The 23,170-nt window shown below is 36.9% G+C and overlaps 1 protein-coding gene across 11 annotated transcripts in view; it reads right to left on the bottom strand.

Annotated features, from left to right (window-relative positions):
- Positions 1-21,739, bottom strand: part of mpdz (multiple PDZ domain protein) — an 84,785-nt gene extending 63,046 nt beyond the window's left edge. For 6 of the 11 annotated variants that reach the window (XM_002940126.3, XM_012952751.2, XM_012952749.2 and 3 more), the window contains exons 1-16: positions 21,602-21,739; positions 16,356-16,392; positions 12,639-12,805; positions 10,728-10,949; positions 8,958-9,097; positions 7,708-7,921; positions 6,718-6,846; positions 6,136-6,345; positions 5,291-5,405; positions 4,624-4,712; positions 4,272-4,461; positions 4,040-4,120; positions 1,810-1,892; positions 1,522-1,668; positions 1,269-1,439; positions 253-327 (exon numbers count right to left, since the gene is read on the bottom strand). In XM_002940126.3, the coding sequence (XP_002940172.2) occupies positions 253-327; positions 1,269-1,439; positions 1,522-1,668; positions 1,810-1,892; positions 4,040-4,120; positions 4,272-4,461; positions 4,624-4,712; positions 5,291-5,405; positions 6,136-6,345; positions 6,718-6,846; positions 7,708-7,921; positions 8,958-9,097; positions 10,728-10,949; positions 12,639-12,805; positions 16,356-16,371 (2,049 nt within the window). In that variant the 5' untranslated portion in view covers positions 16,372-16,392; positions 21,602-21,739. The remainder of the gene's footprint in view (positions 1-252; positions 328-1,268; positions 1,440-1,521; positions 1,669-1,809; positions 1,893-4,039; positions 4,121-4,271; positions 4,462-4,623; positions 4,713-5,290; positions 5,406-6,135; positions 6,346-6,717; positions 6,847-7,707; positions 7,922-8,957; positions 9,098-10,727; positions 10,950-12,638; positions 12,806-16,355; positions 16,393-21,601) is intronic. The other 5 variants (XM_012952761.2, XM_012952764.2, XM_012952766.2 and 2 more) reach the window with 1 other exon arrangement.
- Between the last annotated feature and the right edge of the window lie 1,431 nt (positions 21,740-23,170).

Here is a 23,170-nt window from a genome sequence, read left to right as displayed (position 1 = left end):
ATATTCATATTCAGCAGCAGTTTATAAAGTCTACAATAACAGCCAATAAAATATGGTTAAAATAAATATAAAAATAGTATTATTAAGAAAAAAAGTTTATGAAAATAGCCACATTTTCATTCTCAAACTGTAATAAAGGCATTAATGTTGTATAGGTTTCCTTAATAGCTAATCATAGTACAGTACCATATTCAGGGCCCTTAGCTTTTTCTAAAACATTTTACATTTTAGGATACTTTAAAAATAGATTACCTTTGAATCAGTGTCCAGGCTCTGTGGAATATCCTCTTGCATTTTCCAGAGTGCAGGTAATGGTACAGGAAAATCCTGTTCACAAGGTTTGTATAAAATAGTAAAAAGGAATGTCTGAATTACATAAATGTAATCATACATACAAGGATATTTACCAGTCATTCTAATGCCTCAGATCATGGTTGGCAGTGATGAGGAAACACAGTTTATCCTACTTCTGTTTAGTTGTATGAACATGTTTCACTACTATTCCCAACTTGAAGGAATCTCTGGGCACATAAGTAACTAGCCCAGTGCTCCTCTTGCCACTTATAACCTACCCTAACCTTTCTCCTCCAATTTCATAAATTTAATACAGGTATAGGACCAGTTATCCGGAAACCCATTATCCAGAAAGTTCCGAATTACAGGAAGGCCATATCCCATATACTCAATTTTAAACAAATAATTCTTACTTTTAGAAATTATTTCCTTTTTCTCAGTAATAATATAACAGTACCTTGTACTTGATCCCAACTAAGGGTCCCCACACGGGCCGATTCTAGCTGCCGATATCGCCAAGTGAGCGAATCTTCACGTGTATCGGGACCTTTAGATATAATTAATCCTTATTGGATGCAAAACAATCCTATTGGGTGTATTTGTAATAAATTATTTTTTAGTAGGCTTAAGATATGGAGATCCAAATTACGGAAAGATTCCTTATCTGCAAGACCCCAGGTCCCGAGCATTCTGGATAACAGATCCGATATCTGTATTTAATGTTTATTGTCATTACAAAGAAGTGCCCCTACAGTTAATTGGATTCAGAGGATAATGACATTTTTTACCATTTAAATTTTACTTTGAAAATGCAAATAAGAATAAAAAAAAAACTGATACAAGTATATTCAAAACTCTCCAACTACTTGTCTAGAATTTTCAAATACCAGGAAATTACCAGTTTAAAAGCTTTACAAGACATGATCGAAAAACAGAAAGCAATATTTTTAAAACATGAGTACATTATATCTTACCCCTTCTGGTCCATCATTCTCCTGTTCAGAGATGTGTTGTTCTTTTTCATCAAGTGAACTATTGGGAGGTTTTACTTGTCGGCAGCACACCACAGTCACACAAATGGGCAATTCTTTTAAGATATTTACAACATCTATGTGATTTTGACCAAGAAGAGATATTCCATTAACCTTCAGAGAGAACACAGTATAAGGACATAGAATTTCCAAAGCAACATAATATGTATATTGTTATAGAGGAATTTGATTTTACTTCTAAAAGCTCGTCTCCACTATACAGGCTGCCACTGCGACCTACTGGTCCTTCTGGTAAAATAGACCTTAGGAAATGATGACCACCTGAAGCTTCCAGACTGATGCCTAATCCGCTGCTTTCACTGAACTTGTTTACTTTTGCAACCTGAAACAAAGTTCAAAATAGAGATACAGATTATCTGGCATGTCTGCATGAATACTCTTTGAATTAAAGCTTTACAGACTGCACTTAACTGCCTATAGTGCTTCAACTCAGGAATATTCCACTCATACTTATATAACATACCACAATCTCATAGCCAACTCCCATAATCCTCTGCCATTTGCTTTTTATATCCTCCTCATCAGTGTCCACTTGAGTTTCTTTCTCTGCAAGATATTAAAAATAGATTGCTTAACATGCAGGCACTATCTACCCCTTCTGTCATACACTCTTTTACATAAAAAAAGTTAATAAACACCATCTAAAATGCCAAAAAGTAATAGTGTGAGTAAATGAATAAAACATATATATGAATGACATAACTTATGTCATTGGTGCTTAGTGCTGTGATCAGTACTTAGTTATGTCATTTGTCAAATGACTCACAGAAACTTTTGTATTATAATAAATTTTGTACCACCTGTTGTAACATATGAGATTATTAAAAGTGACCTTGGAGTTCCATGACCTGTATAAAAGCACCTGACTATTGTATATGTCAGACATTTATGATTCCTCATATTGATGGGAAACCATGACCACCAGGGACCATTCCCTCTCCACCCTTAGGTGAGCAGAGCCATTTAATCCCTTGTTAACTTTGTTGCATGCTGAAGTAATAGATTCTGGGACTTCACATAGTCTCTGGAAACCTAAGGGCAAGGGGAAATGGTTCTTAAAAGGTTTAAAAAAGTGCCAGAGATTTTTTTGAAATCTTGCCATTCAAGATGGAGAATAATATAATAATAATATAGCAGCACTAATGTAGAGATTTATCAAAATTCGAGTTTGTGAAAGAAAAAAAAAAAAAACAGGTGTGAAAAAATAGCTACAACAAAACTTGCACAACTTTTCTTCTCGAAAAGACTCGAATGTTTTAAAAAACTGGAAAATAAAGTTGTTAGAGACAATTCTCATTGACTTCCATTGATTCTCGACAGCTTTAACTTGCCGAGTTTTTTTCTCGCAACTTTTCTCAAATTTTTCTGTAACAAATACTGACTTTTCGTGGTTCCTAAGAATATTCTTGAGTACAGTCGCATTTGCTTTTTTTTTTTTTTTCAGTTTTTTCTCGAAATGTGAAAAAAACAAACTTGAATTTTGATAAAATCGGTCCCCAAAATAGTCTTGAGTATAGTTGCCTTTACTAAGCACTACACAATGCTTAAAAGGGCCCTGGTACATCTGTATTTAAAACAAAGAAAGATTAGTTGTGTCTGTTTTCCTGTGCCAGAGGCACGCAGCTCTCTGCTTTCTGCTCTCTCCTGCACCCCCTCTGTCAAGAATGCCAAGAACTCTCTCCCCCCCCCTTAGGAATGTGGATCTGAGGCAATCAGCAGGAAGCTGACTCCTAGGGGCAGATTTACTAATCCAAAAAATGCGTTTTTTCGTAACGATTGGTATTTTTGCAACATTTTCGTCGCCGACGCGACTTTTTCGTATGTCCTGCGATTTTTTCGTCGCCGTCGCAACTTTTTCCTCGCCGTCGAAAAAAATTGGATTGGTTTTTCCCCCGTTTACTATCGCTCAATACGGAAAAATCGCGGCAGTGACAAAAAAGTCGCGCAAAATACGATAAAGTCGTGGCGGTGGCGAAAAATTCACGACAAATACGAAAAATCGTGACGGCGACGAAAAATTCGCTAAATTTTCATTTCCAATATGATTTTTTTCCCTTTCGGGATTCGGATTTGGGGATTAGTAAATCTGCCCCATAGTCTTACAAACTGAGCAGGTCTTGCTTTTGGTGCAGGAGTGAGGCATTATGGGAACTTTCTTTACACAGCTTAGCATTTTTCTCTTCCTGTTTGGCTTTTGATCATCTGAACGGGAGAAATATGGGGAGACTTAAGAGCACAATTGAGAGAACTGAAGATATGCCTGCAGCTTGGGATTAACTCTTTATTAGCCTTTCCTACTCCTTTAAAACCTTATTTATTTTCTTTAGATTAGAAAAACAAAATCTATGTGAATTAAATGTAGCATATTCTTCTTACTAATAATCGCCACTATCGGCTTTTTATATTTTTCTACATCCATGCCTTAGTCAACCACTTCTTTAAAATACAAAACAATACATTGGCCATACTGTCACTGTTTTTTGTAAATTACAAAGAAATAACAGCAGCATATGAAATGTTTTGAAAGCCCTCGAAAAGGAAGAGAGGTGGGTCAGTTATTCTTTAAATAAACTGGAACTGTCATATAGAGTGTTAGAGATCTAAGGGACAGCTGGCCCACTTCATCAGAGACAGATTGCTACCGAGCGTCATTCCCACTCACAGTTCATGCTGTGCACTCTGAAAGCCAGTACCTGCTTGTAAACTTGACCAGTTTGCTGGAGACTGAGACTGTGCATCTGATGAGAATGATGTAGGAATTATAGGAACACAAGCTAAAAAAAATAAAATATATATATTTTAATAATAAGGCAAGAAAAAAGAGAACACAATTTGGTACTAACTTTTTTGTTTTTGAATATCATTATTTATATAGCTCTGCAATGCAAACTGTGAAAAACTATTTTGTAGATTTAGTTTTAATACCTTCGCTGCTGTCTGCATTTTGTAAAGGCTGTCCACTTTCAGTAGGTTTTCTTGGCTCTTCTACTTGTGGAATGCAGGCCTCCTGTTTTAGACCCCTTCTTACTAAAGTCAGATGAACAGATTGTCCAGTGTGACGTAAAACCTCCACTGCTTGCTGGTTAGTAAAACCCCGAAGGTTTGTTCCATCCACCTGTTAGTTTTACAAAGAAATTAATGCTTCTGATAGAACTTATGCAGGGTTAGCAAAATAGTTTTAATTCAAATTTTGGAACATCACATGCAAAAAAATATATGTAAAGAAAAGTATAAAGGTGAAGGTAAAAGGTAGTGGTAAAAGTATAAATCAACTTACAACTATAATCTGATCTCCAACTTGAATTCTTCCATCCTGTTCCACAGCGCTGCCTTTGGTAATGCTCTTTACAAAAATTCCTGAAGGCTCTGACAACGTTTAACAGAAAATGTCTTGTTATATAAAAGTGTGAGTTAGGCAAATAACGGGAATGGTAGACAGAACAGTTTGCTGGCTAAACTGTATATTCCGCTAGTAAATCACCATAATATAAAATACTACTTCCACCATTTATTACCAAGTGAATAGGATAGAAGTGTACGATATAATAAACAAGCAAAATAACCAGCCTGATTTTCTATAATATTCTATATAATCTAATATTAAAAAATACTTAAATGATTTCATACACAAAAATACTAAAAGCAATTTACAGATATGGACCTTTCATGCAAATTTATTACTAAAAAAATTTGAAAAGGATAATTCTATTGTGTCTAGGAAATTCCTACTTGCTACTAACAGGTGGAAAGCAACATGGTACAGTGTTTTCTGTACAGAAAGTTCTATATAACAAGCTCCTTAGGGATGTTCACCTTCAGAGTCTGAAGCCCCTGTGAGAAAAGACATTTTTGCTAACATCTAACTAAAAAAAATATATATATATATTTTAGATTTCATCAGCATTGTCTTGTAACCATCACTTTTTAAATTGCATTCTCCTTACCAGAGCCTTTGTCACCAACATAGCCAGCAATAGTTATGCCCAAGCCCTGAGCATTTTTTGTAAGTTTAACATCGAAAGCATCACCATCTGCATCTTTAATTTCTCCCTCACACACCTTTTAGGATTAAGAACGAAGAAACATTAGTATGGAAATGAGAGCAACTTAACTCACCTTGTGCTGCGGTTAGCACAAGTATTATTGTATGATTTGGTACTCAGTTAAAGGGGTGGTTCACCTTTAGGTTAACTTTGAGTATCTTATAGAATGGATAATTCTTAGCATCCTTTCAACTGGTCTTCTTTTTATATGTTTTATAGTATTGAATTATTTGGCTTCTTTTAACTTGTTCCTGCTTTCAAATGGGGGGGGTCATTGACCCCTGAAGACAAAAACTATTTCTCTGTGAGGCTACAATTTTATTGGTATTGTTAATTTTTTATTATTTATCTTCCTATTTGTATTCCAGTCCCTCATTCAAACCAATGCCTGTTTGCTATGGGAAATAATGAAGGCCATTTTTAATTTGACTCAAAATGGCAATGGCGACATCATGCTAACAGTTAATTTAAAGGTGAACTACCCCTTTAAGGGGTTGCTGCAATTAAGCCTGGAGTATTTCTTAACAAGTTACGTATGCCAGTTAATGCCACTGTTCGCTTTAAGTATAGAGATAACAATATAATAAGAGGTCTTTATGAGGTAAAAGGTTAACACTATTTAACCTGGTTTGCCAGCTTTGGCTTTAAAATTAGTGACAAGACATGATTTAGAATTTTGGCAAAAATAATTTTATTTTACTACAACAAAACAAGATAGAAAAAGCAAATGTAAAAACCTCACTTACTTGTGTTTCAAGTAAAGATGGTAGTGCAGGAGTTATCTGAACTCCAGTAGAGACTCCTGTAGAGGAATTTTCCACTGGGCCTCTTGCAATAACAAGCTTTACTCGCTTCCCGCATTGCCTTAATACCTGTGCCACCTGTTCACTGCTCATTCCGGCAAGGTCAGTATCCCCAATTTTCAATATATGATCTCCACTGCAGAGCCTGCCATTCTAAAAATATATACTTCTATTAACAGTGAAAGTTTGGTAAAACAAAAAAAGTTAGAGAGTTTCATATCAACAAATGTCTTTATCTGATGCATTTCTTTTTTAATTTAAAGATCTGAAATTTAAAAGCAAGTCATTAAAGGAGCACTGATCACCAGAATGGTCTGTTTTATTGCACCTAGTACAGTACACAGTGTAATGCATAAGTTGAAAACAGCTCTATTTCTGGTAAGACTACAAGTAAACTCAGTGAAACTCCACTTCTTGTAATAATAAAAAAAAAAAAAAAGGATATGACCACTCATTAATCTGCAATGATACTTTTTAACAAAAGAGTGGTAACAAATGGCAACTAACTAGAGAAAAATAACCAACCTGGTCTGCAACTCCTCCTGGCAAAATTGTCTTCACAATTACTCCAGTTGATTTTCCTCCAACGATTCCAAAACCAAGACCTGACCCATCATTCACCAGCTCTACAGTCTCTACATGCTGCCAATGCATCTAACAAAGTATATGACATACTATTAAAAACAAACCAAACATTTGGTCTATTATCACTAATTTTGAATATTAATAAACTATGTATTCATTTTAGATGTTGGCAAGTTTGGGGGAAAAAAAATCACCATTGCTGCTTTTTCTTATGGACACGTTTTCTTGTTTGCTGACATTTTCCCTTAATGGTTTAAATTGCAGCATTTGGGCAATGCGATAGAAAACATACAACTTTATAAAAATAGCAATCCTTTTTAATAAAGACTTCTTGAAATGAAATGTTCAGTATCTCTATAAAAATAATGATCCAGGCCCTCAGGGTTGTTACAGGAGCTCCCTATCTTGGAAAGTGTCTCTCAGCGGCCTTTTAGTAGTTAAGCTTAGGGGTTATGGAAGATCATCAAGGAGAAAATAGGAATTGTTTATCATAAGCTAATGCTAAAATTAGCATAATACTAAAAGGCTGACTCCTTAATTGTGAACCGAACTGCACTGGTTTTGGACTGCCATGTAAAAAGAATATAAAATTAATAACCTATCAACCTTATACTGTGACCTTAATATTAAATACATACATCAGCTCAGGCAACTGAAAGCAGCACAGATGTTGTGCTGTAAATCAGTACAGGACTGTGATGATCTTATGCTGGTACAAAACTGCAAAACATTATGTGCAGCATTCCTACCCTAATTCCCTGTTACGTTTTAGCTCTCCTTTAATTGTCTGAAGTTTCGCTGAAATGCAAAAATATTCTGAGACTTTGGATTTCAAATCATAGTTTAAGGATCTCCAGGATTAAGTCTGAAACAGAAACGATAGTAGCATGATATATACCAAATACATTTTGTGATGATTTCAGTACTTACAGGGCTAGAAAGGGCAGACACCGTGCTTGCCTCTGATGGTGAACGTGATATGCTAGGGCTGATAAGCTGTGGTAAGGGTCCTCTAGCAATTACTAGCTGCACTTGTTCTTTTGCTTTCTGTAAGATGCCAATTGCTTGATGATGAGTAATTGTTTGATCAAGAGGTTGTCCATTAATTGACAGGATCTGGTCTGCTTCTTTTAACCTACCATCCCTACAATAAAGACATTAGACTGTGAACACAAGGCTACCCGTATGATTGAGCATGTTCTGCCCAAAACAATTACTACTTGGATAGTTAGTTATAGCTACTGTACTAAACAACACTGTTCCTATGTTGTATGTACTGAAAACTGTGAACGAATGTATCTTATATTTTAAAAAAGTATCTGTAGCGGTAGCCAGCTTTCTTTTTACCAACATTCCAAACCTTATTATGCCTTGCACACTTCTGCACAGGGGCATAATTATTAAATAAGCAGACATGCAACTGCCGCAGCACCAGGAGGCAGTGGGTGCTCAGGTGGGACACTTTCTGCTAAGCAGCTTTAACATATTTGAATTTAAATTGTCTTTTTCCCCCAATGCACAAAACAAAAACGCTTTATTATAGGTTAAAAAAAAATATGAACTGCGTCTGAAATTGCACTTTGCACCCTTAATATGTTTTGTCAATGTGAATTACCCATTTAAGATCCTGAAAAAGTACTGCAAGCCAGAAACATGAATAGAATCTACATGTCTGCAGTCAGATACTTGATAGCCAGTAATGTATATTCTACTTTTCTGGGTCACTCTCTTATCTATAACATGCTGCATATTGTCTGGCAAATGCCCAAAAGCAGGAAAGTCTACAAGCAAAGATTAACACTGTTTTTGTGCATGTATGTTTGCGACATCTTATGAAATTAACTGCTCTAGGTTTTCCAGAAGTGCTGCACTTCTGAATGCTAAATCAAATATTCATCAGACCCTGATGAAATTAGTTATTACCTAGATTCTGGACAGAAGGTTGGTCAGCCAGTGTACAGGTAACAGCAAAATAAGGAATCACACCACACATTTAGCAACCTGCTGAAATATGGTCTCTGTCTAAAAAGGTTTATTTTAACCAGTTTTATATTTTTTGTCATAATTTACCTCCCCATGATCTTGTCAGTTAATGATTTAAAAGTACTATTCTGTAATCATGTCAGGGAGTGCTAATGCTTTGACTTTTTATAGAAAAGGTGAAAAAAAAAATGTAGTACCGATGTGCAACACTGTCTTCCTGAATTTCTTGTACAAATATCCCAAGTTCACCTCTGTTTTCACTTTTTAGGCCTACCACACTAAATCCAAGGCTACCACTCTGAGGTTTAAGTAAATCCATGGTTTCTATGTGGCGACCCTGTAAGAAATATAAAACATCTTAATAAAAATGATCACGCTCACTTTTCTTTCATACTTCTGTATTATTACCATAGGACATAAATGCATCATCAGCTGTTTACGGACTTTTCTGCTCACCCAGACCTCTCATTACTTACCAAAATTGTAAAATAACTAATAACTACAAGTAATTAGTATAAATATTTGCTATAAACATGTCTACACTTACTCCACAGAAACCGCATTAAGAAGTAATAGTGAAAGGCCATTGTTGTTGTGTCTCCACCCTTTCTCCTTGTAGATTGTAAGCTCTTTTGGGCAGGGCTCTCTTCACCTCTTGTATCAGTTATTGATTGCCTTATATGTTACTCTGTATGTCCAATGTATGAAACCCACTTATTGTACAGCGCTGCAAAATATGTTGGCGCTTTATAAATAAATGTTAATAAACAATAAATATTGGCAATTTAAACAAACTATATGAGGTAGAAGTACCATTACAGAGATAAATGAAGAGTTAAAGAGCAGCAACGCAGAATTATCATGCATACAGATACAAAGAAACACAGAATCTGATTGCAGAAAATAACCAGATGGACCACACTTTCTGCCCGTTTATAACGTAATTCTAACTCTGTTTTAAACAGAGAAATATACCCTTTGCCTGCCAGTATGTTTTGCAGTTCACTTCCATGTCATCCTAGTTTTGGCCCAATGTCCATAGGTTTACCAAAGTATGTGAAAAACACAAAATATACAAATTTAGCCTGTGAATCAATATTTTTAAACAGCACACTTTCTGATAAAATTTAAATTTATAGTTTTAAATTTATTTAAAATTAAAAAGAGAATGGAAAAAAAAACAAAATTGTATTGTTTAAAAAACGTGGAAAAACAACTGAAACTCAGTGAAATCATATTCTACACCTTTTTTTTTTTTTTAACACAAACATACTTGATTGCACTGCTTAAGAGAAAAACATTATACGCAAACCATTTCCCACATCTTATAGGTTGACAGGTAATGCAAGACCTCCAACACTGTTACATTGTAAAGTAATGGATTCTGGGACTTGAAGTCCCAATGCCTTCCAGAGAACCTGTGCGCTATGCATTATAGAAAGCAGAGGGATTTCAAGTCCCAAAATCCATCACCTCACAGTGAAACAAAGTGAGGAAGGGGCTACATTACACTGTTAGCCTATGGAGGGAATCTGCTCCTCAAAAACAGAGACAGAATATATTGTTTACATTTTCTGTGGAATCAGCTATGCCTGTGTGAAAAAAATACACACTGATATGTATTTTTGTAAGTTCAGATGTGTCAAGGAGGTAGTCCTTTACCGAGAAAATCCCCACCACAGCTGCAGGATGAATATTCTATTAGCTTATCTCCCTTTCTGTACAAAAGTGTTTCATAATGATTCCTTTTAGCATCCCTTCCCCTATTTTCATGCTGTAAACCTTGCTATTGCTGCCAGAAAATTCTTCCCACTTGTACTGTTAATTTCCTTAATATATCTGAAGGTTTATCAAAGTCTGTAGTGTTAAAAAACATATAACTACACTGACCTGTTGTAACTGTTGCAATAAACACTGAACATAAAATCTTTTTAATAATTGTTATGACTATACATATATACATTTACCTGTGCCATCTGTTTGATGATTTGCTCCAAATTTTCACTACCCAGTTTGCCATTAATTTGTGGAGACATAGGTCTGGTTGTAGTTTCTGATGAGTTAATCGGGCTGCCATTTTGTTGAGCCATGCTATAGGATTCATTCTGAAGTGCAGAAAAGGTTGAGGATCCATATGAAGATACTTGTGCAAATTCTGATACTGTTGATAAGGCAGGGGTCACATTTACCTGCAAAATTGTAATAATAAAAAGCTAATCTTCCTAGAAAAGGACACAACATAATAATTTAACCCTGCTATACCAGTTACGTCTATTTTAACTTAATGTTCCTTATTTTTACTTCATGTAAGTACCCTCTTTTACCAATAGAGCATTTGTACTTTCTCCAAATATAATAAATATATGTCTCTTCAATTATTGTTATTGTATTGTTACCTGTCCTCATATGAAGAAAAAAAAAAGACCCAGCTCATCAGAATGTGGCATCCAGTAGTTATTTTTTGTTCTGTTTCCTATTTAACCCCAAAATGGGTTCATTGTGTTTATACCAGATCACTCGGATATCTATGGGGCTGATTTTTTAAAGTTTTTCGCAATTCGAGAAAACTCGAATACTCACAATTTATTAAAGAAAATAATAAAGCCATGGGTTGGAAGTCAATACAAACATACCCAACAATACGCTTTTGCTTGCCCTGGTCATTGACCACAATTAGATTTTTTTTAACAAAAAACAAAAAATTTAAGAACAATAGATCAAATAATGTCAATTTATAACATATTAAGATTATGAACTTCCCCAAATGTCCACTGTACCACTGCAAGTAACTGTGAAGGATCAAAGTTATTGGTTGGTGGGGGGGATGTTGATAGCAAATGAGCATTTTCTGACTAAAATTAAAAAAAAAAAAAAAAAATACATTACACAGCATACAGAGACAGAAAGCAAAGACATCCACCACTCAAAAGCTGTTTTTTGCATTATTAAAAGAAAATGTATTTTAAAGCACTTCTAATTATACAATTAGAATTTCAGTGGTTTTAAAATTATGTGCATAATTAATTGCTATTAAAATCAGTGTCTATCTATTTACATTTTCCTTAAATAATGTTGCAAGCCAGCTATTAAAATGGCTTGTAGAAAACTAAATCCTGTTACACAGTTTTATGAGAAAGACCCTGAGAACAGAAAGGGATAAACAAATACCGCTTCCATCTGCAACTACATTTATAGATAACTTTCAATATAACACACAATTTATTCAATACATTTAAAAAAACAAAACAATTCAATTCTTGGGTGGAGGATCCCTTAAAGTGCTTAGTGAACATTTTTAAGGAAGTTGAGATAGTGTTGGAATGGAATGCCAACTATGGCCTCAGCCCACACAAAACAATTAAAATTCTTCAAGACCACAGCTATGCTCATCAGGGGTCAGAAACCACCTGATTTCCTTGGAGTTTTAACCCTGTAAATAATCAACACAAAACCATTTGAAAAGCACTGATTTTAACTTCTACTTTGAGCTGACATTTAGGAATGTCACAGAATGCCCAAATTAATTTTATTTTGGATTCAGCACTTAGATTTCCACTTATAAACAATTTCAATTAATAAAGGTTTATGAATATACAAGGTATTTCAGACTGCATACACTTTTAAATTGATTTCTGGATAGTACAAGTCCATTATTAAAGTTATATAGGAACGCTTATAGCCTTAAACATCAGGCTAAAGTATATGTTCTTACATCACACCTAGGAAATAAACTAAACAAATACACCAGTTTAAAATACTGTGTACGCCAACAGTGTAACATAAATAAGTTAGTTTAATTTTCATTTAAGCCAGCAAACAGAATAATGTTCAGTAGTAAAATGCTTCATTATCCTATGAATCTCCCTTATATTCTGTACCTGCTCTCTCAGATGCTGCAATGATGTCTGTAGACTGAGAATTTGGTTGAAAAGTGGGCTTTGCAAAACAGATTTTAACAAACACAGCTTTTCTTCATTAGCAATGTCCCCTCGCTCTCGTACTTTCACTTGCAGTCTTTCTACGGCCTGCAAGGCACGATGTGTATCTACAATCAACATAGAGACGGTTGCGGATTATTGCAAAATGAGCGGTGCAAGGATAATTTCAAATATCATCAAAACATGTAAAGCAAAATATACTGAATACAAATTTAGTTGATTTTAAAAAGAATCATTTAACAATCTGTACAGTGCTTTAGAAGTAATTCGCAATCAGAAAAGGATACAATTTAGAACATGAAAAATAACCATTCCACTTTCTTTGGTAACTAAGTGACACGGATAATATGCAATCAGGGAAGATCCCCTGATTCTTTTACAAAGATGACTGCTTAATTTTGTGTGAAAGGACAAATAAAAAAGGTCTCTACCGCTGAAAACTACTGTATCGGATTTGCCATTACATAACAGGAAAGTAATGGCAAAATGTGAAGATGATGCAAACATGGATAGGGACATGGTTTTTTATATTTTAGTACACTAACAAATCCCTGTATTAAACAGCATCATAATTTGCACCCTTTTCCAAAACACTTAAAGAGTACCTATTTGAGGAAAATTGTTTATTCCCCAGTGGAGGTGAAAGCGGATAGAGCCCACACCCCAGCTGGCAAAAACTGTTATTTTGTGCAGAAAAAAAGCTTGTAGCGAGTGTTATGCTACCCACACCAGGAGGGAGTTCCCAGTGCTCCTTCGATAGTTCTCCTTTAAAAAGGTTGATTGCCTTCTAAACACTTTAAAGGAGAAGGAAAGGTTATGTCACTTGGGGGTGCCAAAATGTTAGGCACCCCAAGTTACTTTCATTGCTTACCTTTTACCCCGGGCTGGCCTCCTGCCGGCGAATCCCTTGGGCCAGCGCATGCACAGTAGAGTGAAAAGCCAACTTTCTAGTTAAAGTTCGTCTCTTCATTCTACTGCGCAAGAAATAGGAAGAAGGAAGCACTGCAGGTACCCCGGGCTGGTGCTGTTCTCTCCTATCAGGGGCACCAGCCTGGGGTAAAAGGTAAGCGATTTAAGTCACTTGGGGGTGCCTAACATTTTGGCACCCCCAAGTGACTTAGCCTTTCCTTCTCCTTTACGCTACAAAGAGAAAGAACTCTCCAGGACCCAAGATCTATCTAGTACATGGATCTACTAATATATGGACAGTCAATTCTGTCATAACATGAACAAAAGGTACAGTAGGTGTACCATTCAATCATATACTATACAATTATATACTATTTAAATTCTGACCACTCTCATTGCCTACCATACCCAATCTATAAAATAAATGGATAAATTCAGTCTCTCTTTACATCTGTGCTGCAAGTTAAGGTGGCCATAAATGAGTAGATTTCAGCAGCCGATTCACGATCCCAAGGTGGGCAGATTGGGAGAAGATTTGCTCATTTTCGAGTGAAAAACGAAACTTTAACAAAAAGTTGGCTTTTCACTCTACCGCACATGCGCTAGCCCAAGGATTTTGGCAACAGAAGGAAGCACTCGCTGCAGGTACCCCGGCTGGTGCGGTGTTCTCCTAACAGGGGCACCATACCGGGGTAAAAGGTATGCGATTAAAATCACTTGGGGGTGCCTAACATTTTAGCACCCCCAAGTGTCACAGCTTTTATCTTGTCAGATGAAAAGGCGGCATGCAACAGTTCCTTTCAACAGGTGTGTTGAGTCAAATGGCAATCCTTGTAGGATTCGACTTGGATGCAGTCTGTCGATCCAACACCATCCTACAAAATCTCCCATGGAGTTGAGTTCTAGCTCCAAAAGTAAGTATGCAAACCAGTCAGTAACTTTCTTGGAAAACCTGATGGAGAGGAGAGAACTACAAGCTGCAGGTTCCTTTTAATTCCTGAACATCTGCTGCTCTTGTCTCTACCATTAAATATCAGGGGATTCACCTTAACAAGAAATTGCTTTGATGCCTGCATTTTTGAAAAAAATTGACTTTTTTAATTGAGCCAAGTTATATTATTATATTTGAAAAGGTTTGCCCAGCTTCACCATAAACTTTCAGTTGGTAGAAGATCGTATTGTAGCTCACAGCAAAGGAGCCATTATGTAAGGTCAGTTGTGACTGGGGGTTAGACCAGAGCTGATAAAGAGGATCTTCGGTGGATTTGGGAAGCTGGGGGTGGGGAGGGGTGGGGGAGATGACAGAGTGGGTGAGCTGGTGATAGGAGGTTAATCCTTTTGTAGAAGAGGGAGATAAAGGATGAGCTGTGTCTGGGACTTGAAATGCAGGGATCACAGATCTGTAGCCTTCCAGCTAAGGGATCTATTTAGATATGTCTGAATTTATGCCTTCAATTGACAGAAAACTTACTATAAAATTCATCTTTTATTTATAAAGATTTGTCTCACAAAAAAATGAGAAATAATGCTAATATTTACTTATATATATTTACCTATAAATTTAGAATTAAAAATCTCCCATACTAATGTATGTTAAACAAGAGATCTAATGTTAAAGGAGTAGGAAAGGCTAATAAAGAGTTAATCTCAAGCTGCAGGCATACCTTCAGTTGTCTCAATAGTGCCCTTAAGTCTCGCCATATTTCTCCCGTTCAGATGATCAGAAGCCAAACAGGAAGAAAAAACACTGAGCTGTGTAAAGAAAGTTCCCATAATGCCTCACTCCTGCACAGAAACCCAGACCAAGTGAACATGCTCAGTGTGTAAGACTATGGGGCTGATTTACTAAGACACGAATTTGAATCCAAATTGGAAAAATTCCGATTAGAAAACGAACATTTTGCGACTTTTTCGCGATTTTTTCGGCGCCTTTATGACTTTTTGGAAATTATCGCGACTTTTTCGTTACCAATACGATTTGCGCGAAAAAACGCGAGTTTTTCGTAGCCATTCCGAAAGTTGAGCAAAATCTGGCGATTTTTTCGTAGCGTTAAAACTTGCGCGAAAAGTCGCGATTTTTTCGTAGAGTTAAAACTTGCGCAAAACGTCGCGCCTTTTAAGTTTTAACGCTACGAAAAAGGCGCGACTTTTCTCGCAAGTTTTAACGCTACAAAAAAATCGCCAGATTTTGCGCAACTTTCGGAATGGCTACGAAAAACTCGCGTTTTTTCGCGCAAGTCGTAATGGCTACGAAAAACTCGCGTTTTTTCGCGCAAATCGTATTGGTAACGAAAAAGTCGCGATAATTTCCGAAAAAAATCGCAAAATACCGATCATTACGAAAAAAACGCAATCGGACGCATTCGGCCCGTTCGTGGGTTAGTAAATGTGCCCCTATGAGTCAGCTTCCTGATGATTGGCTCAGATCAACATTCCTAAGGGGGGAGTGAGTTCAAGTTCTTAGCATTCTTGAGGGAGGGGGGAGCAGGAAAGAGCAGAGAACAGAAAGCCACGTGTCTCTGGCACAGGAATTACAGACACAAATAATCTTTTTTCAGAGAAGTCAGTGCAGCGTTTCTGTGAGTGCTTATGGCTGTATGATAATATAGACCTTTCTGATAAAGCTTACTTAGTTTTTGCCTTTCCTTCTCCTTTAAAGTGCTAATGCAATACATTGTATTTTTCCATCAGTCGCAAAAACAAGGATGTGAACAAGTTATTAAAAACAGAAAAAACTCTTTTGCTTACCAATTGTTTCCAACATTGTTTTTAGTAGTAGTGGTGCCTGTGAAAACAAACACAGATTTACTTAACATAAATCTAAGCTCTGAGGCTTTATAAAAGCTAATATTCTGGAGACTTGACTGGCTCTCCACCTCAATAAATATTATCGTTTCTTTATAATGCAGCAATATATTATGCAGCACTAGCACTGTACAATAGACGGGTTATGCAACAAATAAAATAGAAATGCTGATCAAACACTGAAAAGGCATATTTCGTTAACAGTTTTCACGCCTGCTCATGTCATATGTAGTGTGTACCTTTTTTTGTATATGACATGGAATGATGTATAATTAATATTATTTGCTTTTTTACTTTTTTATGTCCTGTTGTATGTGTGAATGAAGATTAAATAAAAATTAAAAACAAGAGAAACATATAATTAAAATGTCAATTACCCATAAAGTACAATCTATCTATGCGCCAGGTACATGTATGGGATCAATTACATGAATCTTTCTGAATCTATTATCTAGAAAGCTTATTGAAATAAGTCAATGTTATTCTGTTTTTTTTCTGTTTAATAAAAAGATTTTATCTTGTATTTGAAGGTAACCAAGCTAGCACAAACCCATGCCAGCAATGCTATTGGCGTAGACCATACTTAACAATGGTGACACTATAGAAATCTCACACTATAGAAAGCACATGAATAAATTAACGGCTAATCATTTGCACAGCTATGGAAGTAAATGACACATTATTACATGGTATAGTGATTCATAGCAATAAAAGGCACAACAACATTAAAAATTAGCTTGCCAAAGGATTAAATGGTTCAGCGTTCCATGGCTCAATTAATTAATAACCAATACCAAATTGTCTCATTTTATATTTTTATATTTCTATACTAAAACCATAATTCCAGGGCTGTTTAGGTGCTATCGCCTGCGCTTAATTCTTTCACTTCAGAATGGGTTTACGCATGTGGGCATATCACTAATGCAGAGTGCAATTTTTAAAAAATTAAATTCAGCCCTTAAATTATAAAATGTGGCTTTTTGCTACCCATGGTAACCTGACACAGACTGCGGCCTGAGGCAAGGTTCCTCACAACAGAAGCAAGCAGGCCTTTTTTAGTTACAATGGAAAACTCTAAAGTGGGATGCAAATCCAAAATTAAAATTTTGCGTAATGAAAGAAATTGTAGTTCTAAGCAATTTCTGAATTACAAATCTCAGTGGTTTAAAAGCATGCAAGTTCGTCTTCTGCTACAGAATTGGCGGGAAAATATTGCTTTCAGTTGCAATTACATTCACGAAAACACCCTTTAAGCATTTGCTATAGTAAATAAAAGGGGCCTGCTTGTTTCTGTTGAGAACTAGGAGAAGACAAAGTTAAATAATGAGTATTAAAAGGGAAATAAAAGAATGGAGATGAAAAAGGAAAGGGGATTGCATAAAGAAAGAAAAAGGGAAATATCTGAAGAAAAAAAAAAAAAGAGAAATGCAATTACACTGACAAAATACTTTAAAACCATAGAAAATAGGTGTAGGTATGGGACCCATTATCCAGAATGCTCGGAACCTGGGGTTTTCCGGATAAAGGGTCTTTCAATAATTTGGATCTTCTACCTAAAGTCTGCTAAAAACATTATTTAAACAATAATTAAACCCAATAGGATTGCCTCCAGTAAGGATTAATTATATCATGGCTATGATCAAGTACAAGGTACTGTTATATTATTACTCAGGAAAAGGAAATCAGTTTAAAAAATGTGAATTATTTGATTAAAATGGAGTCTATGGGAGATGGCCTTTCCGTAATTCTGAACTTTCTGGATAATGGGTTTCCGGATAAGGGGTCCGATACCTGATACTGTAAAGTTGCTTAGAACAACTTTCACTCATTAGGCAAAATTTTATTTTTTAATACATACCCTTATACGACACTTATAATAAACATTGGATGTAAGGATCAAGCTGAAGAAGCAGTTAGAGGAGTAAAAGAAAACAATTCTGTAGCTAGCAGGTACAGGATCAAGGGTCACACATTTCTTGGCACTGAAAACACAATTGCAGGTCATGGGAAGTATCCATTGCAGGTCAGAAAAAGTGGCCCCAGTTATGTGACATAACCAATGTATCTCCTGATAACTAATCCAGTGGGAGCTTTTGAGGTTAAAGGAACAGTAACAATAAAAAAAACTAAAAATTATAAATAAGATGGTGGTTGTCAAGAATAAGTTTATTTGTAGGTCCGTGAATAGCAAATACAAACTCCGAAAAAAAAATGTTTTTTTTTCTATTGGTGCTTTAACTGCCTTGTCCAGCCCTGTGGGGTTGGTTCACCTTCGAGTTATCTTTTTATTCTTTTTATATGTTACAGAATGGCCAATTTTAAGCAACTTTTCAAGACTGCTCTGTAAGGCTACTATTTGACTTTTGTTACTTTGTCTTTCTATCCAAGCCCTATCCTATTCATAAATTTCTCATTCAGTCCACTGCCTGGCTGCTATGTAATTTAGAGGCTAGCAACCAGATACCTGCTGAAATTCTATACTGTAAAGCTCCTGAACAAAATGCTAAATAATTCAAAAATCACAAATAAAAAATGAAGACCAACTGCAAACTGTCTTAAAATAGTAATTTCTACGTCTTACTAAAAGTTAGGAGTTTTCTTAGATAACAGATGCAATACCTGTATATACTTATATTATTATACATTATGTCCAAGAAGTGCTTGCTGACACTTTCCAATTTATTTCACTACCCAATCATTAGTATAAAGAGAGAGAGAGAGAGAGAGAGAGAGAGAGAGAGAGAGAGAGAGAGAGAGAGAGAGAGAGAGAGAGAGAGAGAGAGAGAGAGAGAGAGAGAGAGAGAGAGAGAGAGAGAGAGAGAGAGAGAGAGAGAGAGAGAGAATGTTTTAATATGGCAAGCAAACATTTCTGTGTATAGGCTTTTGTTTCTTTATATACAGGAAAGCATAATCCTCTAAAGGCAACAGAACCGGTAATAGGCTTTAAGTACCATATGCTGCAAACTCATACTAGAATAAGGCAGAGAAGAACAAAGAGGCAAGAAATGCTACTTTGTAAAAATGATCACAAGCTGTAACATTTCAGTAAGTCAGTAAAAGAGCTGCAGTTCAGCTGCTTGTAATAGAGAAGCAAAATAAATCTGCATGCAGGGAGAAGGTATGTTAAAATCTCCTAAAATGACTGCACAGCCCCAAAATAACATAAAAAGCTTACTTATGCTTTAGGGCTCTGGCACACGAGGAGATTAGTCGCCCACGACAAATCTCCCTTGTCACGGGCGACTAATCTCCCCGAACTACCATCCCACCGGCGAACATGTAAGTCGCCGGTGGGATGGTACACGCTGCACAGGCGAGTTGCCTCGCTAGGCATTTTCGGCAATTTGCCGAAATCGCGCCGCCGTGTGTGCCATCCCACCGACGACTTATATGTTCGCCGGTGGGATGGCAGGTGATGGCAACTCGGGGAGATTAGTCGCCCGCGAACAGGGAGTTTTGTCGCGGGCGACTAATCTCCCCGGAGGGATGGCACACGCGGCGGCGTGATTTCGGCAAATCGCCGAAAATGCCTCGCGAGGCAACTTCGGCGATTTGCCGAAATCGCCTGCGCAGCGTGTACCATCCCACCGGCGACTTACATGTTCGCCGGTGGGATGGTAGTTCGGGGAGATTAGTCGCCCGTAACAAGGGAGATTTGTTGCGGGCGACTAATCTCCCCGTGTGCCAGAGCCCTAAAGCACTGCTTCTCCTCAGCATTCATTGAATATCAGTTGTATATGTGTTTGTCTAGAGCTTGTTAAATAATTTGTGTCATTTTTTGGCTTAGTTATCTGTGCTCAAACAGTTTTTCAACAAATGGTTTAGATAAGGGTTGTAAAACAAATCCCAAACTATTTGTTTGATCAGCAAACATTAAAAGCGTACTTAGTTATTTGAGAGTGGCTATGCATGCATAGGCTTTAGGTCAGGGCGTATATTGAATATACTGTGTATATTTTTCTTTTCTGCACTAAAACTTCACTGTATGCACCTATAGCCAATGATGTGCCCTCTCAGTGCACTTGCAGAGAAAGGGCTAAAGAAAAAAAAAAAGAATCTTTGCCAGTGGAAATCAATGGTAACTTTTAAGGGTGAAGACTCATGGAGCTACTAGTAGCAGCTACTTGTCGTGGCTACTAAAATAGACAATGCTGACCATTTACTAATAATTGTCTGTACATGTGTTTTAGCAGAGGCAATTCTCAGTATTGTCTATGGCAGGGTATTTTCTGGCGTTTAGTAGCCTTTAAAAAGTAGCTGCTACTAGTAGCCCAGTGTATCTTCACCCTTATAATCATATACATTTTTTTTTAATACTTCATAAGTTTCAACAAGTTATTTGCCACATATTACATCAGCACTAATAACTTATGACATGACTAAGCACAGGTTCAAATATATATTTTACATGATGTCTATAACTCATGTATTATATAAATACTAAGGGGCTGATTTACTAATCCACGAATCCGAATGGGAAAAATTCGGATTGGAAAACGAACATTTTGCGACTTCTTCGTAGCCGTTACAACTTGCGCGAATTGTCGCGACTTTTTCATAGCCATTACAAATTTCGTGAATTGTCGCGACTTTTTCATAGCCATTATGACTTTCGTGAATTGTCGCGACTTTTTCATAGCCATTATGAATTTCGCGAATTGTAGCGACTTTTTTGTATCGAGCACTCGAAAAAGTCACAAAATACCGATCATTACGAAAAAAACGCATTCGGACGCTTTTCGGACGTTCATGGATTAGTAAATGTGCCCCTTAGTATTAAATATCAAACGTACATATGTCACTGACAGGGGGCATCTAATAATGATGTACCACTGCATTATTGGCCTGGGTCACAGGGGCTATTAACCCTGCAGAAGTGTTTACAGCTCCCAGTAAGGGTTTTGGGGAATTTTTAACTAAAATTCACTTTTTACAATGTGTTATTCTTAACACTATGTAGTCTTTAACAGTTACACAAAGCATATGCATTTTGACATTACACAGGATCGTGGTATTATTGTAGAGCACCATAACTTTTAAGATCTCCCAACTACCTCTCACCATCAGAGGATGCTGGAAGGTGCAGTACAGTTTGCTGCATACCTGGACAGTGCACACTTAATATGTACGAAATAGAAGTTATTTTGTTCATCATTTGTTGTTATAGTTTACGTGTCTCTATGTCATACCTCACAGCAGCTCGGATTTTCTCAACCCAGCTCGCAATCCCGTATCGCTGTTTAAATATCCCGCATAGCCGTCTAAATATACAGCTCTTCGGCTCCTGCTGGCCCGCTATCCCAAAAATTTCATTGAAATCTCGCGAGATGATGCAGTGACGTCACGATAACAGAGCTTATAAGCGAGGCGACGCTACACGCCGCCGTCTAGGGATGGAAGTGTGAGGGGCGGTGTACGTAGTAGGGGGGTTTGCATACAAGGTATCGCTGCTAGTAACGAGCAGTTGTGTGTAGGGCGTTCCTTAGAATTCTTTTTGTGTATTTAAAACTACTATTTTTTGGCAGGGATAACAGGAAGAAAAGCATCCTGGTTGCTATTGCCAGCCACAAAAGGCACCTATTACAACATCTGACCTAACTAAAGTAATTCATTGTATTCTATGCACCCTTGGATACCTACTGGTACAAGGAAGGAGAAAATTTACATTTTGGCTTATGGTTAACAGCACTGTTTCACAGTTTTATTTCACTGTGCCGTTTCACAGTTTATTTTATTTAAAATATTTTTTTTTATTTCTTTGCTTGCAGTGACTTTTATGCCAAGGAGTAAAAAAATAGACACCTTCTGGTACCAGAGCCTCTGTTCCCAATTTTGACCAAATATATGTAACCCCTATTTGGCTGTAAAAACAGGCAGCGCCAGCTAGAATGGCTTTAGAGCATGGGGAAAATAGGACTCTACACATCAGATGGGCTTTCGCTAAGTGGAAATATCCTGGGGTGTAGTGGAACTGCAACTCACTTATGCTGTGTGCAAAGTAAATTGAAATAATGGACATCAGAAGGTTCTTTGCAATGAAACGAACGATAACTGATTTATTTGTCCAAGACAATTAGCTCACATCGAGGAAGTATTAGTGCCACGCTCTGAGGATAGCAAGGGAGGATGCCCACTGGTTTATCCCAGCTCTAATGAGTCTGGGCAGGGTAGAGACACCTGTCAACACGGCACCACTATGGAGGGCATTCTGGAAAGATACCTCAGTTCTAAGGATAAATACTTTAGCTGTATTAGGATCCCAACAGCCGACTATGGATCAGAGGTTTAGGTACTAGTCTGATTCCTATGTCTTTACCGTGGCCCTATACTAAGGCAACAGTGCCTGTAAGGAAGGGTACTTCCTAGCTAACCTGGTTGGAGCCAGAACTGTTCTTACTGTTCTTTCCTATCTGCCTCACTTTCCTAGAAAGTGCTCTACTGAGTTCTTCTATTTAGCTATTCTTTGTTCACAGGGGTCCCTGTCCCCCAACTTCACTAGAGTTTGGATGGTTACTCTAGGGTAGGTTGGCTTTACTGGGGCCCTGTTGATCCCAGGCTCAGTAAACCTTCCAACTGAGACACCAGAGGCAGCCAAATAGGAAGACCCACCCCTTTGTTAAACACTATATTAGAGTGCAATGGGTGTGGTCAACCTATAAACCAATAAGGCACATATGTAAATTGTAAACTAGATACATGGGTCTTTGCCCAGTAACAGCATAAAGAAAGAAATGGTAGGGTTTAAAGCCATAGGGGCC

Source organism: Xenopus tropicalis, chromosome 1 (assembly GCF_000004195.4).
Source record: "Xenopus tropicalis strain Nigerian chromosome 1, UCB_Xtro_10.0, whole genome shotgun sequence".
NCBI classification, from domain to species: domain Eukaryota; kingdom Metazoa; phylum Chordata; class Amphibia; order Anura; family Pipidae; genus Xenopus; species Xenopus tropicalis.
This window is presented reverse-complemented; position numbering and strand designations above follow the sequence as displayed.